Consider the following 17,919-nt stretch of genomic DNA (forward strand, 5'->3'; position numbering starts at 1 on the left):
AAATCCCATAAAATTAAATTTAAAAACAACATATGCCTGGTTTATTTAAAAAAAAACCAGAAAAATGTAAAAGTAAATCAGAATTTTTTTTATTTAATTGAAAAGAAATGTGTGCACCATTTATGTGTGGGTGGAGTGGCTGCAGGTGTACATACTGTATATAGCTAATTGGAAAATGACTGGAAAAGGATTGCTTTGTCTCAGCAGTTATACCTTAACAAGAAAAATCATTGTTAAAACAGAAAATAAGTGACACTGCTTCAGACATGAATAGCTGAATGCTAATGCAAAGCTTGTCATTTACCCTCTCCTGTCAGCCTATCTTTGTAAAAACTCTGACAGTGCAGATGTTAAAAGTATTAAACTTTAATAAGAACTGTGCTGTTGTTTCATTATAGCAAAAAGGAAGTTATGAACAGAACAGTTGTACAGACACACAGGGACCAATTTACCTTTATCTTTCCCATGCATTCTTACAGAAATGGAGGAACACCTTGGTAGTAAATATTCAAACACTCTGCAAAATAAAGCATCGACAGGAAAGGGACTCTGGATAGGAAGCAGCAAAATAGATGTACATATTTAGATAATGAAGAAGGATTTTAAAAATTTGGTACGTGCATACTGTAGATCGACGGTCCTCAACCTTTCAGACACCAGGGACCAGTTTCGGAAGAAAATTTGCCTTCCGTGGACCAGAGTGAAGATCATGAATCCAAAGGTAAAAAGGAGACGGGGAGGAAACAAATGACTAGAAAGATAATTAATAATGCAATGTAAACTTGTGTGTGTGATTTTATTATTTATTTATCTATTTCTATTTTGTATTTCTAGACTGCCCATGTTCCTTAAAGAGAGTGTTATGCCGGCAATCTATTTATGTTTATTTGTTTTAATTTAGTTGTTTCAATTTATTTGGGGGGGAAACTGTTAATTTTACCCAATGTAGTTTAGAATTTTTAAATTAACTGCTGATTCAGCTGAAGCCATACAAATAATCAAGTATTAAATAAATGGATTCAAAGTTTGTTTGTTTTTTAAGAAAAAAAATCTACATATGACCTCAATTCCATGTTGTTTATTTATGGTGGGACATTTCAAGGTATAAGAACTTGTTTTAAAAAAAAAATTAAGCTAAATTACTATGCAATCTGTAAACAATAATCTACACAATTCTGTTTTTATTTCACTTTAATAAGGTTCCCAAATATGAAGGTAGATTCAGATTGCATGACTGAATGAATACTTGTATAGTTTAGTTACATAACATCTGCTTGCCAGAAGCAAATCTTTAAAAATGCATGTAAATTTATACAAGAATATATGCATATTGACAACTGAGGGGAAAAGGAGTTTAAATTCTAGATTAGTGCATGTCAGAATGAAGTGCAAAATAATATATGTAATTTATGGGAAATTCAATTTAAATGGAATACAGTTTAATAGGAATATTTTGGTTATACCCAAGATACCACAAACTGACAAATGTGTCAGTTGTTTTCTCTTTTTCTCACACAAAAGTACACACTTTATAGGAAAGCAAAGGATGAGTAAACCTGGTTCATCAAAGGAGATTTAAAACTGTACTCAGTCAAACCAAAGTGTTACAATCAGGTTGGAAAACCCTAGTTTGATTCCCAGATTATTAAAGAGAATTGAATTATCACTGGGACTGCTTATGAACAAAAGGTTTTTAGATTATATGCAAATTCATAATTTTATGCAAAATATTTAAGTAATTACAGGGGGGTCACACATACTAAACCATAGTATTATTCTTTCGAATTTCATTAAGTGAACTAGCTATTGTGGTTTGTAAAATGGTTCAAGTTAAAGTTCTGTGTAGACACAATGGCTTCAACAAAGAATGAACTAAGCTTAGAGTTTTAAAGGAATGAGATAACTTTATGTCTGGTGACAACATTTTATGGGGGTGAAAGGAAAGCTACGGGTTAGGCCAAAGTGAGTAGGACAGTAAGTAGGACAGTAATGAACAGGATTTTAGTTGGTTTTCCTTTGATAGAGTTATTTTAAAAATAAAATAACTATATTAGGTTTATTGCTTTGTGTTTTCGATGCTTTAAATTGGTAGAAAATCATACCAATTGCTGTAATAGTGGTCAGATGGCTAATGAAAAGTTGCAAATTCAAGGGCTCATATGCCATATGTGCTTGGCCCAGAGTCCTAATTTAGAATAATGTGAATTTACTCACTGAGTTTCATAATCATTCAGTTTGGCAATCAAATGGGAAAGGATATGATGACTGTTAGTAAGTCCAGTCATTGACCTCCAAACTCTTTGCGAAAACATGGCAATAAAAATGATCTTATTGATGGTGATTTTAATCATTATTTTACAGAATTTTGCAGCAGTGTCAGCACTTGATGTCATTAGCTTGCTGCATTATTGAGTTGCTCTGAGAAAGCTGTGCAATCTTCTCTATGGATTCATATGGTGGACTGGTGGACAACTCAATTACAAGTGAGTGCTGGAAGTGGCTGAGGCTGGCCATCTGCAACAATAAGGAACAGACCAATCTGTTGGGCAAAATCATCATTGTCCAGGGCCTCAGCCTGCCCAATATCCACTTGATAGCCTGCTCAATACCCTATCCTCCCACTTGAGAAACCATGGGACAAAAGGATGTCAAGCAACTGTGGGAACTGTGAGATGTTTGTGACTATGAGACACTATTGGAAATGAGGCCTTCTTGTGATTGCTTTCTTGACTTTGAGGAAAACCTGAGACTAGCTGCTAGAGCTCCTGTTGTCAGAAGCCTTTAACATCACTGGGCTTCCTTCTGTATTGTGCCCTTTAGTTTTTGGGGGATGTTAGGGTTTGGGATGGTGGGCAGTGATCAACTGGGGGAACAACAGTAGAAAGAAGGATATTCTAGAAGCTTTTCACCTGTAAGGTCAGATGGGAGGATGACAGAAGGAAGGAAGGAAGGGAGAGAATAATGTAGCTCTAAATGTATTGGGTGCTTTGGTGAATGGTGTGAATCCTACACATGAGTAAGAGCCAGGGGGAGAATTGGGGAGGGATGAATGATCTACTGGGGAAGTAGCAGACTATGGAGGCTGTGTGTGTTTGGATGTTTGAATGTGTTCTCTCCTTCCCTTCCTCTCTGTCTGTCTGTCTGTCTCCCTCTCTTCCCGCTCCCTCCCTCTCTTCCACCCTCTCTCTGAGTATGATATGGTGTGGGAGAGATGAATTGGGTACCCTGTTGACAACGAAAATTGATGGGTCTAAAATTCTGCAGGAATATGTGCTCTTAAGCATATGTGTTGAGGATATTGAGAAGTCCCTGGTCTTGGTTCTTTGGTGACCAAGTTTATATATCTATATGATATCTATCCATCCATCCATCCATCCATCATCTAGCTGTTTATTACTCTAATCGCAAGATCATTTGATTATATTAAAAAATTGAAAATTTTGAGAATAATTTCTCAAATTAATGTGATCAGTAAAGAAAAAAGTGAATAATAGGATCAAGTCATACTTAGTTAACACAATATTGTTGATCCTTTAAATATGCTCAAGGTGATTCAGAAAGATCTTCAGATACTGTATATTCCATCCAATGTGCCTATCCAAAATATGAATATTATATTTCCTCAGGAGTACAAGATGTTATACTGTCCCCAGGGGCAAGGTTTTATGTTATAGCTTCCATATTTTCCTAAAGGTAGGATGGCACACACAATAATATCATTGTGCAAGGCAGTGAGTCCAAAGCTTTTTGTAGGTCTTATGACTTTTTGCCATTTTATCTTCTCCAGCAAGTTTAATAGCCTGATGTTATAATCTATTATTTTCCAAGTCTATGTATGTTACTGAATTTTTTCTAAGACTGTTGTACCTAAGACTAGAATATTGATTTTATTATCCCAGTGGATAATCATCTCAAAATTGTGAAACAAAAGTTTAGCCACAGAGATGGCAGTGTATTATTTAGAAGTATCCAAATTATGATTTTTATAGCTTTCTTGATATTTTTCATTCTTTGCAATGGTGGGATATATTGGGCACACAGCAAAAGGAACACTTACATTAAAGTGTAAAGTTTGGAATACTGAAAATGTTTTATGATTCATTTTCTAAAAATGTTTTTATTGCTTAACAGATAATACAAAAGTTACTGTAAAGTAGGTGAGCCTAGGGGTATCAAAATTTTATTTTTCAATAGAGTGATTTGCTGCAAAACAAATAATATAATCAGCTCAGGAAAAAAAATCTTAGAGTTATATGAAACAGGTATTTCTGCCTTGAAGCCATATACTAAATATTATCAGTACATCTTTAGAGACAATTGTCCAATGCTCATGCACAATCTCTGATCTTCAAACTCATGGCTGATAAATATATATCACTATCTAAATTTCTACTTCAATTCATTCTGAATGACAAAAACAACTGCCGAATATTCACATTTGAATATCTGGCACTCAAATCCATTTACACCAGTCTGAAGGAGAACTTCAAAGAAATCTACATGCTTGTTTCATGGACTTTGTCCTATAAATTGATTAATCACTGGCTGTGATCTCATTAAATTCAATTTTATAGAAGCAGAAGAATGTGGAAAAATATGATTTTATAGCAGCATATATCTGTTGACTTTAAAGTAAGAAGAAGTGATACAGTAGATGATACATTATAATCTGTTGGTCTTTTGAAAAATGGAAACCTGATACTTAAAAAAAAAAGAAATATACAATCCCATTACTAAGGATAATGTGTCCAACTTCGATGTTCAATCAGCTAACACTGCTACAAAAATATTTTTTTTAAATCCAGAGTGCTGTAAACCATTTAGATCTTAGGTTCTAAAAACTCAGAATGGTGCAAACCATTTAGATATTAGATTCTTGGGTTGTTGTTTTTTCAGGAATGAAAGTTTCCTTGAAAGAAGCAAATGCTTGTGTGCAGTGAATGGGAGATTAATTGGGTAATTTGTTCCACTGTCAAATTATTCATACTTGGGATTTTCTATTACTTGATCATTCTTTCTACCCTACCCTGAATCTGTGCAGAATATAACAAAACTACTACTTTCCATGACCTAGAACTCTATTTGTGTTGATAAACAATATGGGTGTTAAATATGATATGTAACAGAGACTTGATGAGATTAGTCCCATTATTGGAATATAGCAATTGAGTTATGCAAAATGAACAGGAGCAAGAGAAATGGGATTTACTCTGTATATTTTTTTTAAAAAGACTGTTCAGAAATGTAAATGAATGAACTTGACAATACCCTAGAGAGAATCTGAATTAACATAAATATAAGAACAAATAAAAGCAATAATGTTGTTGTAGCCTATTGTCAAGGGTACGGCCTGCCCTCCAGTTCAAAAAGAAATTGTGCATGATGCCTTCCAAAGTAAATGCAAAATTCAGCAGATGGGTAGGACAGTTTACAAAGGAAACTGCTGACTAAGGAGGGACATGATTTATATTTATATTCCTGAATGCATGTCCAATAAGGAGCCAATATGGTATAGTGGTTAACGCATCAGTCTAGAAATCTGGAAACAAGTTCCATTTTCATTTCAGGCATGAAGCCAGCTGGGACTTAGCCCAATCACTCCATCTCAGCCAAGGAAACAGGCAATGGCAAAGTACTTCTGAAAACCCTTATCAAGAAATCTACAGGGCAGTGCAGGGTTAAAAAATGGCTCAAAAGCATAAAATATAAATGGATGTCTAATATGTGGTCAAGATCTGTTCTCTCCTTCATTCCAAATAGTAGAAGACGCATTAATGGATTAAAATTATAGGAAGGCAGATTCTGACAGAGAACAAAATCTCTCAACACCAAGAGAAATGTGACAATAATTCAGGGAGGTTGTAAATTATTTTTCAATGAATGTTTCAAGGGCATCTTACACAGTCATCTAGATGCTTCAGTTTGTATTCTTTGACTGAACAGGATGTTGGACCTGGTGCCTTTCCAACTGGTCATGCACTGTAAATCACAAACCTTTCAATGTCATGTAAAGAATCTCAGAAAATAATCCCATTCCAATCAATCATGTTAAAAGTTTCTTCATCCAACCTGGGAACTTTCAAAATATTATGAATGGTACCAAACTCAAAGTAAAATATATAAATATATGATATGATACAAGATTTATGATTTAAAATAGTTTGTTTGCAAATTTTCCATTAAATTTAAACAAGAGTTAAGAGTGTTAAGATATTGCTTTATTTTTAATTTATGTTGTCATAAATCACTATCTGGGAAAGGCCAAAGTTGCTATTCCCTACTCTCTTCAGTCTTCAGAAATTGAACACAATTTTTTCAACAACAAAATCAAAACTTTTAGGATTAATATTTCTTTTGATTAACAGTAGACATGAAAGGGTTCAAACCATCAAAGAAATAAGATATTATACCTTTCATTTTATTTGATATTGTTAGTGTAGAAATACAAAGACCTAAATAAAGTAACATGACTAAGGGAACAGCATCCAGTGGCATCTTGTCAAACATCTTTAAAAACCTGTCTTAACATCTCACTGAAATAACACAGCATTCTATCTACTAGAAATTTTTAATGGATGCGGGAACAAAAGGGCAGAGAGTATGTCAGGAAAACAACTTATTATATTTCTTTTCACCTGGTCTCATAGATCGTGCAAATTGTGTGATCACTGAACCGGTTGTTAAACCGGGAGGATCCCACCACTGCTCAGTATGCCTGACAGGTAGTTTCTGAAGTACTGGATTTATCAAATTATACTTTTGTCTCTAAAATGCAGAGAGATTACCACTCAAAAAATGCCACCTCTGTTTTTAACATGGGATTAGGATCTTTTTGAAAGAACGATAGACAGAGGATTAAAACAAACAAAAAACCCTCCAAAAAACAGCTGTCACAACTAGTTTGTTGAGGAAGAAATCATTATAAACTAGGGTTAGAATTTGTATAATTGTTTAAAATATTCTGACACTGAAATCTTGTTAATTTTTTTAAAAAAAATCAGAATTAAATTCCTTTCACCTGGTCTTCAACAAAGATAAAGTGCACTCTAGATTACACTTTTGGAAAAGTAACTAGGTGGAAAGAATGTATTTTTGTTGACATCCCTGCTTCTAAAGGATTAGAACAGCCCCAAATGACCATACAGAGTGTTGTACAGATATTTCAACATATTAAAAATGCAATTGTTTAATGAAAGTCTGTTTTAAAAGAAAATAGTAAGTATTAGTTCAGCTTATCTACATACCTCCACAGTGAGCTCTCTGTGATACTCCCCAAGTTGTAGTCATACAACTTTGTCAGAATTAAAATCACCTACAAACATAAGAAGAAAATCTTGGTTAGTCTCTAACAATCAGAATCTCATACTACAGATACAGCCCAGGGGAAAGTTAGGCTGCTGTTAATGGGTGCTTAACATAATTAAATGAATTGTTTAAGCATTTGCTTAACTAGCATGAGTACTGCCTGAACAAGTATCCATAACAATCAGCATTTCCTTTGCAAGTGATAGTGATGGATGGATGGATGGATGGATGGATGGATGGATGGATGGATGGATGGATGGACGGACTGACAGACTTGGGTTATTCATTGAACAAATTGAAATGTTATTGTTGTAAACCAGTATGGAGATTCTTAAGTACTATTAAGGTTAATGGATCCAGTCTGAAAATAATACAGATGATGACATGATGCTAACAAAGACAGTTTTCAATGTTTCTTTCTTCTACCTAATTTTTGGTCTGGATTTTTTGGTCCAGTAACTTTAAGAGCTCTGCATAGATGAGTCTGTATAGATGAGTCTTCTTTAAAAATTAATGGGCAAAAATCATTAATTCTGGCAACTCTAGAATCAAATATTTTATAATACAATAGTGCTGAACAAATTATAAATGAATTATTACTGTGCAATCATAGACATGGAGATATTGTAGTCTACAGACTGGCCTCACAGTATGAACCCATAACATTCCTAGACATAGTTTATGAACTTTTAACTTTAACTTTTATTTGATTTCTAGACCGCCCCTCTCCCAGAAGGGACTTGAAAAAGAAAGAAAGAAAGAAAGAAAGAAAGAAAGAAAGAAAGAAAGAAAGAAAGAAAGAAAGAAAGAAAGAAAGAATCTCATTAAATTTTAGCATATCATACTGACAATCTCATGCGATTTCAGCATCCTCCCCCAAGAACCAGAGAAAGATTATAAATTCTTTCTAGATTTGACAGTAATCCTAAATTTCAGTGTTGTTAATTTTAAAAAAAAACTTAATTGGAGTGCCTGGAATAATAAATTCATATGCTAGTGCCCGGCAGCTGAAAAGATTGTAACCCTTATAATTTAATTTCTATCTAAATGCAAGAGATTTATAGCTAGAACATTCCCAACTAATGGCTGACTACTTACTTGGTCAGGAGGAGAATAAAATACATCATTTTCCTAAGGTACTTCCTCATTCCAACTAGGGCTCTGATTGAATCAACCATCAAGAAACCAGAGAAATCCTAAAGAGCTTTCAGGAAAACCTTTGGATCCAAATTAAAGCATCTTAAAATGTATTATTCTGGCTACCACTTTTACATTTTTTAAAATGTAAAAACCACCTGCTAATAATTTGCAGGCAATGGGTTTCTGCTCCATGTAAAGTCATGAATTAAGCATAATTTGTATACCTCTGAATATTTTTGCTATTTTATTACAAAACACCTAGAATTGGGATGTACTATAGTTAGAGTTACACATTGATTAATGTAATTGTTGAGGGACTTTCCTGTATTGCCTTGCAGGTTAATAGGTTCCGTTGCTGACCATTTCCTTAACTTCTATAACAGATGGATATGCGACCTGTCATACTACTAGCCTGACTCCATTATTTAGTTCAGTGCCATCAAGAAATGTTTTATGTTCCAATACTCCTCTTTTCACCATTTTCATAGTGAGGAATTTATAAGCCTATTCAGGGAGCCGAACAGCAACATAATTTGGTATCTTCTGCAAGCAGCCATCCTGCTGCCAGTGATAAGCTTTCCTAGGAGGGCAGTGATGAGATTTAGCACTCTACAACCCCTTAATTGGCACATGTCTCTGTCAGACATATACAGCCACTGGGGGAATGCCATCTGACAGTCTGGTAGGCAGGTTGACACCTTACATAAGTTCAGGTTGTTTTTAAAATAGGGAAATTAAAATGAAAGCATATCATCAGATTTTAGTAGTTCAGAGCTTAGATAATAGAAAACAGAATACAGAAATAGGAAATAGAATATTCAAGATTCTTCATTTTTTATCAGCAGTTTAAGTTCAAGGTGTGCAATCTACTGCTTGGCATTGTACTGGTTCAATACCTCCACGGAAGCCTACCATTTGTTATTACTTAGTTACCCTATACAACCAGACACTGAATTACAGAAAACTACTTCCAAAACTGAATCCGTGATATTAAAAGTAACTAAAATGAATACTAGTACTACTTGATTTAGCTAAATTAAAACCAACACCATAGGGCCATTTCTTAAATCAGGTCAATCATGACTGATGAGATGGGATTGCAGAGGATATTAGAAAGTAGGCAGAAAATGGAATATGATTTCAAACTTGACAACAGGGAAAATAGATATACCACAACTAGCAGCAGCTATTTTAGGCCTGGAAGAGAAGAAGATTCTCCCACTACAGACCTAGAAATACATCATTTCAGACCAGAAGCAGATAATGGACTAACTTCAGTGGAGGAGGTACCAAAGGGATTTGAGCGTTTGACTTGTCACTTTGAGAAACAATAAACCATTTGGAAAATTTTCCTTTTTCTTTTGTTTTTGTATGAGCACCTGAATGGTTAAGATGAGATAAAAATCTGAAAAGTTGGCAGTTTTCTCTATCATCCATATACTAGGATAGAGAACTTGGATGAGAGTCTTGTCAGAAGATTGAGAAAATTGCGTGTATGTGTGTGTGTGTGTGTGTGTGTGAGAGAGAGAGAGAGAGAGAGAGAGAAACAGAGAAAAATAATAGTTGTTTACTTATAGCAGTATAACCATTCTTCTTGATTAGGGTTTTACTAACTATATTAATATTTGCTGTTTGTTTGTTTTTCTAGTTTGTGCTATATTTTCTAACTTTAGAGGAAGTTCTAATAAGTAGTCTTTACTTTCACCCAGTAAAACAGTGGCATGGGAGAAAGGTAGATGAGGTAGATGTTGTTCTGTTAAAATCATTCAGTTATAATGGTTCATCCTATGCATCTTCTACTATCAGGATAGTCAGGTACACCAAGTAAAGTTACTGATGCCTTGATACTCTTGGATATCAACTTGGTCTTGATTTTAAAAAGATAAATTTTATCATCTTATGAAATCAAGGAGTTTACTAGTGTTTGATATGGAGACTATACTATGCTATGCTATGCTATGCTATACTATACTATACTATATTATACCTTACTATACTATACGATACAATACTAGTCAGATATGTTGATCAAGGAGATGTATTGCAATAGTTTATACGAATACCACATTCTTTTCTCATCTACTTGAGACCAGCTTTAAGGGCATTTGCTTCATTCTGAATGATCACATAAAAGTATGAACCACTTTATAGAATCACTACGTAGATTCAACTGGTCTTCACAGAGGAAGGAATAGTCCTTTTTTGTTTTTGTTTTGAGTAATTTAAATGTCATGCATATTTAAGAATATACCATGGGATTGTCTCCATGTCTTCCATGAAACACATCATGCTTTCCATCTGATGTTTGTCTTGGAGGGGAAATAGCCATATATAGAGATGAGACCCTTGCCATGTACAGACAACAAAAGGCTGTCAAAATATTCTGCTTTTCAAGGATAAGGCCAGATTTAATTAATCTTCCATATATGTTTAATAAATTATTCCAGGATGTTTTCTCAAACTTAGTTGATTAGTCCAGCTGCAAGCTGACTGAGATGTGTAACCCAAAAACATCACAAAACTTAATACAATAGCTCATAAACATCTGTTATCCTATACACTAGTAGAATATATGGAACATGAACAATGAAGAATTATGACAGTGGATAGTTGGAAAACAGCCTTGGAACAAATCCAGGAACAAATTTGGTTAGCAACAATGGAATCATCATCATAAGATCGATGCCACTACAATATGAGAAATTTTGTACAAGGTAGGCACAAACTGAATATTCACATGGCAAGGCTCTCATTTTATGTGTGGGCTGAAAATCTAGATAAATCTATTTCATTTAATGTTTCTTTTTGCTTTCATATTATGTTGTTTGAATGGTAAAAGGTTAGTTTATATTTAATATTGTTTTTTTCTTTTCTTTTCAACTGTTGCTAAAAAACCTGAAGATGCTAATGAACAAAGACATGCATATTATGTTTTTCTAAATGTCAGAATACGAGATGGAAAAAAAATGTTGTAATGAAATAATGCATTGCCCTTTTCCCCTATGTTTTTTCCAACTCCCCCACCTCCACTCATCCTATTTCCAACTTTTATTATTATCCTAATCAACACAAAATGGTAATAGGAGGAAGAAAATAACAAAATGAAAAAGAAAAGATCACTGGAGAAAGTAGGTCGCCTGATAAAGTCTTACATAGTGAACCCTTCAGAAATATAAAAATGTAAACACTGATTCTCAGCTTTGATAGACTACTTATTTTTCAGTTATTTATTATTACTATTATTGTTGTTGTTATTGTTATTGTTATTGTTAGTATTGTTAGTATTGTTAGTATTGTTAGTATTATTAGTATTATTAGTATTATTAGTATTATTAGTATTATTAGTATTATTAGTATTATTAGTATTATTAGTATTATTAGTATTATTAGTATTATTAGTATTATTAGTATTATTAGTATTATTAGTATTATTAGTATTATTAGTATTATTATTGGGGACCTCACATAGACATTTTGCAGAAGATATTTGCAACAAAACTAAAAAGTGCTAAGTGCCTTAAATGAGAGGTAGGAATACCTCCTACAGAGCTTAGGGAATATCTTTATACATGCTTGTTTTTCTCTTCTTCTGCTGCCTGTTTTGGAATCACCTGTTCAGACTAAGAGTCTTTGGCAACAGGCTACACTGTTCCAGAACAGCAAATTCCCCTGCATTTGTCTTCTCCCAGCTATTCCTATTCCAGGAAAGCAATTGCCAATTTTTTTCCTCTTCTGGGTGGGTCTTACAAGAACATATTGGGTGCATATGGGTACAAGTTAAAGCATGAAAATTCACATAATGCAGATACAACTAGTTTTAAAATATGAAAACAAACAAACAAATGATTGAGGGACATAGAATAGCAGTCTTCTGGTACATTTTAACAGATAGCAAGCAGTGGGTGAAGCTAGGGAAAATTACATATAGTAGCTGAGCAGGGCTATGTGCTTTCTCCACTGGTCTTCTGTCTATAGATCAATGACTGAATCTCTAGAGATTCCTCTGTTAAAGTGCTGAAGTTTGCAGATTATACAACAGTCATTGGCCTCATCTGGGATGGTGATGAGTCTGCATGTAGATGGGAAGTTGAACAAGTGGCCATATGGTGCAGCCAGATCAATCTGAAGCTGAACATGCTTAAAACTGTAAATATGAGAATGGATTTTAGGAGCAGCCTTTCTATTCTACTATGTCTTACTATATTCAAAAGCACAGTATTAGTATCAAAACCCTTCAACTTTTGGGTGTTCTATAATCTCCTAGGATTTGAAATGAACACCTAATATTAGAACCAACATTAAAAAGGCACAACAAAGAATCTTCCTCTTGTGTCAACTTAGAAAGTTCAGACTGCCCCAGAAGCTGTTGGCACAATTTTACGGGGGAATTATTGAACCTGTCATTTGTACTGCTAGAACTGTCTGGTTTGGTACAGCAACCAAACAGGGCAGGTACGTATTACAATGGAGAGTCAGGACTATAGAAAGAACAATTGCCATCAACATGCCTTCCACAGATGACTAGTATGTTGCATGGGTCAGGTGGAGGGCTTTAGAAAATATTTACAGACCCTTCACAAACTGGACATAAACTGCTTCAACTCCTCCCCTCAGGATGCCACTATAGGGCACTGAATGCCAAAACAACTAGATACAGGAACAGTTTTTTCCCCTCATGCCATCACTCTTCTGAATACCTAATTTTCATGATACAGTCTAAGGTCTCTATTTATTTATCCATGTATTATGGCTGTAATATTATTATCCTTCTTGTTACCTTTTATTAATGTTCTATTATCTATATTAAGAGATTATGATTATCATGTTGCTTTATATATACACTGAGAGCTTCTGCACTGGAGACAAATTCCTTGTGTGTCTAATCATACTTGACTAAATAAAATATTGCATTTATTTTATTGTATTGTATTGTATTGCATTGATTGTTTTCTAGTATCTTAATTTGACATTGATTCTAATAAATTATATAACTATGTCCTTTTTTTAAGGGATGAAAAGAAATATCACACAGAAATAAACTTTAAGAACAAACCAAGCATGTGTTTTTTAGGAAATAAACTTTTCATGGAAGAAACATAGTATTATATTGTATTATATATACATTGTGTATTATACTAGTATATAGTGTATTATATTATGTTTTCTTTGTGGATAAGGAATTTATATATTGCAGCCCCAAATACTCCAACTATAATACTTCATTATTCATACTGACATTGCCTTCATTCTCCTAAAATTCTATAACTTTTAAAAACAGCACATGTCAAACAACCTGTTTAAAAGTGTAAATGAGGAAGTATTCTAAAATCCTGACATTACATGACAAACAAGCTTTGTATTTCGATGTCTGCCATGTATTCGTACACACTAACACTTATTTACTAGAGTTTTTTCAGCAGGTCTTATTTATGGCTATGGTTATGGCTCACAATACCTTCTCAATAATTTTAATGCTTTCTATAAACCCCTGCCATGTAGATAGATTTGGAGCAACATGATGTTATCAGGTTTTTTAAAACCACTTTCTAAAGCAAGATGAGAAAATATTGTAATAAGAAGAAAGAAAGGTTAGAGAAAAAGTCCTTCCTTAGAAACTAAATCATTTTGGCAGGGGGAAGAAATAATTAAATACAAAATGTAAGTTTTCAGAATCACAAGCTAGGATTAATATTTTTATATATATTATACCTGGCAGTCTTATTCTAAAGCACATAAACTTCTAAAATTAGCATAAAATGAATAATTAATTTTGGGGTTTGCTGATGTTTAAACAAATGGCTTTCTTGAAAAGAATGTTCATTCAAGCAATAAATCACTGCTTGGCTCCTTGTCAAGAAGAAAAAGATACCACTTGACAGAATTATTGAATTGAGCAGTATGGTTACAAGGCAAATTGCAGCAGAGATAAAAGTAGTGAATTGAACTTCAGTAACAGACTGACACCAGAATAAAGCCATAAATACAGAAACAAACTTATCAAGTAACGTTTTTAGGAATACATTTTTGAAATTTGCCAATTATAATAGTTACTGTTTCACATTTTATGATGCTGCTTGTATAACGGAGCTTTTCCCTTCCAGAAAATAAATATCTTGTAAAACTATTATAGACCACTTGTGTTTTTGTTTTGTTTGGCTCTATCTTGAAGCAGATAAAAAATTGGGGACACCAAGTCAGTTATCAGTATTAATCTGACCATACTTAGCAAGAAATGTGTGATATAAAAATACCTGTTAGTAACCACTATTCTTCCAAACTGCAATATGTAAACAATGGCCTTGTATTTTTCATTAAGATGTTGGTCTAGTGACTTTAACTAGTCACTTTCCATTCTATTCCTTTTATTTATTTTTACGGAATGTACCTCTTGCAATTATTGTAGGAAAAGGACAATGGCTTGAATTCCTACAGGTGGGATATAAATCCAACAAACAAATGCAGTAGTTAAACATAGTATTCATAGTGTAGCAAACCTCTCCACAATTGTCTGTAGATAAAATTTAACCCATCATCCTTAAAGTATCTCAATAAAACATGAAAAGTCAAACAGAAAGGCTGATCTGTGTGCCATTCATCTTCATGGAAATGTTTTCTAGCCTTCCCTAAAAAAGAAAGTCACACAGAGAGAGATACACAAACATGCATTATCAGTTTATGAATGCACTTTTGTCCCAACCTCTTCTAAAAGTGCTGAGCCAACAGACTTGTGCTAATTAATTCTGCTTGTTCCATGACTGTTAATCAATTGGTGGGGAAAATTACCTTTCACTTCTCTTTTTCTAAATATTTTTGTTATTGGGATTGTTTAAAAAAGTCACATTAGTCATAACAATCAAGTTTTCAGGTTTCTTTAGTTTGAAAATATACTGTCTCTGCTAACTTGTATGCTCACACCTATTCAGCCTCCATGAAAATAAGACCATGATAGTTGCTTGAAAATAAGCTTAGAATCATCTGGAGACCAATTGTAATGCAAAGGTCATATTTTCCAAGCTGTTTATAGACCGTAATTTGTAGAGGACTAATGTCACAGGTTGTCAATAATTCAAGGTAGAAAATTATATGTCTTAATAGGCTATCAATTGTTGCTTCTTCCCCATTTAAAATTTTATCCCCAAAGAGTGCTTCAATTGCCTTTCATTTCAGTTTATTTCTTAAAGTTGAATTCCTGATCTTCATTTGTTTATGGTAAAGACATTTTATGTGATAAAATGTAACTAATACCTTAACAAGCCCTCTGGGAATGTAAGCAATAAAAGTTCATGTTTCAGATCACAGATATGAATTCCCGCCAAAGCTCTAGTCCCAATAGGCTATCATATTTAACATAGCTTTTGGTTTCACCATTGTTGTTGCTGTTGTTGTTGTTGGTGGTGGTGGTGGTGGTGGTGGTGATGGTGTGTGTGTGTGTGTCCCAATTCTGAAATGATAAGTTAAAAGATCTACAGCAAGATACTATACCCTATTTCAAAGCACTAGTTACTACAGATTTATCTCATTGCAAGTAATCCAATTTTACTTACTCATGTAGAAGTAAAGTTAATGGAAGCTATTTGCATATAACTGATGGGATAGGGCAACACTATTTGAGGAATGAAATGGGAAAACATTGATTGTTGTATTTAAAAATAGGACTACAATCACAATGATCTGGCAAGTCTAATTGGTACCTGGTTCAAATGTGTTATTGCATCCCAACTTTCTTTTTTTAATTGGAACATACAGAAGTTTTTTTTCCCCCTTTTCTGCTCCCACATATTAACCATAAGCTAGATATTACAAATAATTCACATTATTACATCCAACTCTATTCTCTTGGCTACAGTTGTAAGGAACTTTCAAAGGAGAGTTACTGCACAGCTTGATGATATGAACATCTGTGCCACTAAATAAATATTTGGATGGGAATCACTCCAGGAATCACGCAGAGATCAGCATGTTCATACTGTGGCTGAATTTCCCTTTGATGTCATACAGGGAAAGCAGTGCAGGTTGATAGTATTCTAGAATCCAGCATGTTTGAGCACATTGCAAGACGTACAAAAGAAAGCTTTGTGGTGGAATTGTATGGCATTTAATTGATAACTATGCAGTACATACTTGTTGATCTGTAAGTCATAAAATTCCAAAACAATCACTTTGGTTCAGGTCAGGCAAAAATATATTGTATTCCTTCAAATTTGCTGCATTTAATTATGTCTTGGCTGAACACTGATTGTAATACCAGTTGTAAGTCAGAACCGATTAATTTATAATGCTTTTGGCACATGAGGTACCATATAATTATTGTGTCAAACTGGGATTAGAAGCATCAGTTTAAAGCCCTTCTCAGCCATGGAAGGTCAGTCCTTCTTTTTTAAATTCAACCTACCTGATTAAATGACCAAACAAACTTTATTTTTAACAACAGACCATTATTTCAGAAAGATGTTCTTTAGATTTATTTCATTATTTATTTTCTTGCTTTTACACTTGAATTTTACTTTTACTTTAAGCAAAAGTATTAACATAAAAAGTATTTTTCATATTTATGACAGATTTGCTTCTTTTGTCTAATTAATCATTTATTTATTTTCAAACAAAACATGGTCACTGTTCTCATAAGGTTTTGTGAGGAAAAAAATAGTGGAGAAATATTATGAAGGTCATTATGAAGAAGCAAGATTAAATTAAAAGCATAACCACAGCATTTTTAAACTACTCCAATAGCTAACTCTGTTTTTAAATACTACGTGCATAAACATGTATATAGGGAGAAATCAAAACAAATTTTCAGATTGCAAAATATCACTGGCGCAGGCCTTTCTGTGAATATTAAAATAGTTTTAGAGATTTACTCAGATTTTTTATTTGCTTATTTTTGCCTAATGCTTTCCTTATTGAGCCAACATTCAGAGGTCTTCAAAGTACCATCTGGACCTTTTCATTAGCCTCTAGATCAGGGAGCATAGCATTTTGCAAGCCCAAGTTTAATTTTGTCTTTTATTTAATTTAAATTAGTTTTTTTTAAATATTTTCTACATTTTGATTATGTATGCCACCCTAAATCACTTTCTGGGACACAGCTATATGAATGTATTTAAATAGCTAAAAACAGTGATCTGAAATATTATGACAGGCTTTTGGATATGCAGTATGCAAACACAGTTATCTGAATGCATGAAAAGAAACATACACAGGCAAACAACTTTCCCACTGGATACAAACATATAGAGACATAGATACAAACAGTCACCATGGTATTTACAGACTAGATTTCTCAAGCTTCATTCAGATACCCTACTATAGTCTAACCTAAAAACTACCAGTAATAAAAGATAAGGATAAGCCATGATTCTTCCTTTCCTTGCCAGCAGGGAGAAGCAAATTGATATCTCTTCTTTTCTAGGGGAGAAAGTTATTAGCATTTAGGCTTACAGCATTTTGGCTTATACAACACCCTATAGTGCATAT

At 33.7% G+C, this 17,919-nt stretch overlaps 1 protein-coding gene across 1 annotated transcript in view; it reads right to left on the reverse strand.

The window, feature by feature from the left end:
* The window catches only part of SORCS1 (sortilin related VPS10 domain containing receptor 1), a 454,044-nt gene that overhangs the window by 292,792 nt on the left and 143,333 nt on the right, over positions 1 to 17,919 (reverse strand). Inside the window, 1 exon segment of the mRNA XM_081955321.1 lies at positions 7,245 to 7,312. Coding sequence (XP_081811447.1) covers positions 7,245 to 7,312 — 68 coding nt within the window.

Source organism: Natrix helvetica (assembly GCF_964273705.1).
Source record: "Natrix helvetica genome assembly, chromosome: 5".
Lineage (NCBI taxonomy): Eukaryota > Metazoa > Chordata > Lepidosauria > Squamata > Natricidae > Natrix > Natrix helvetica.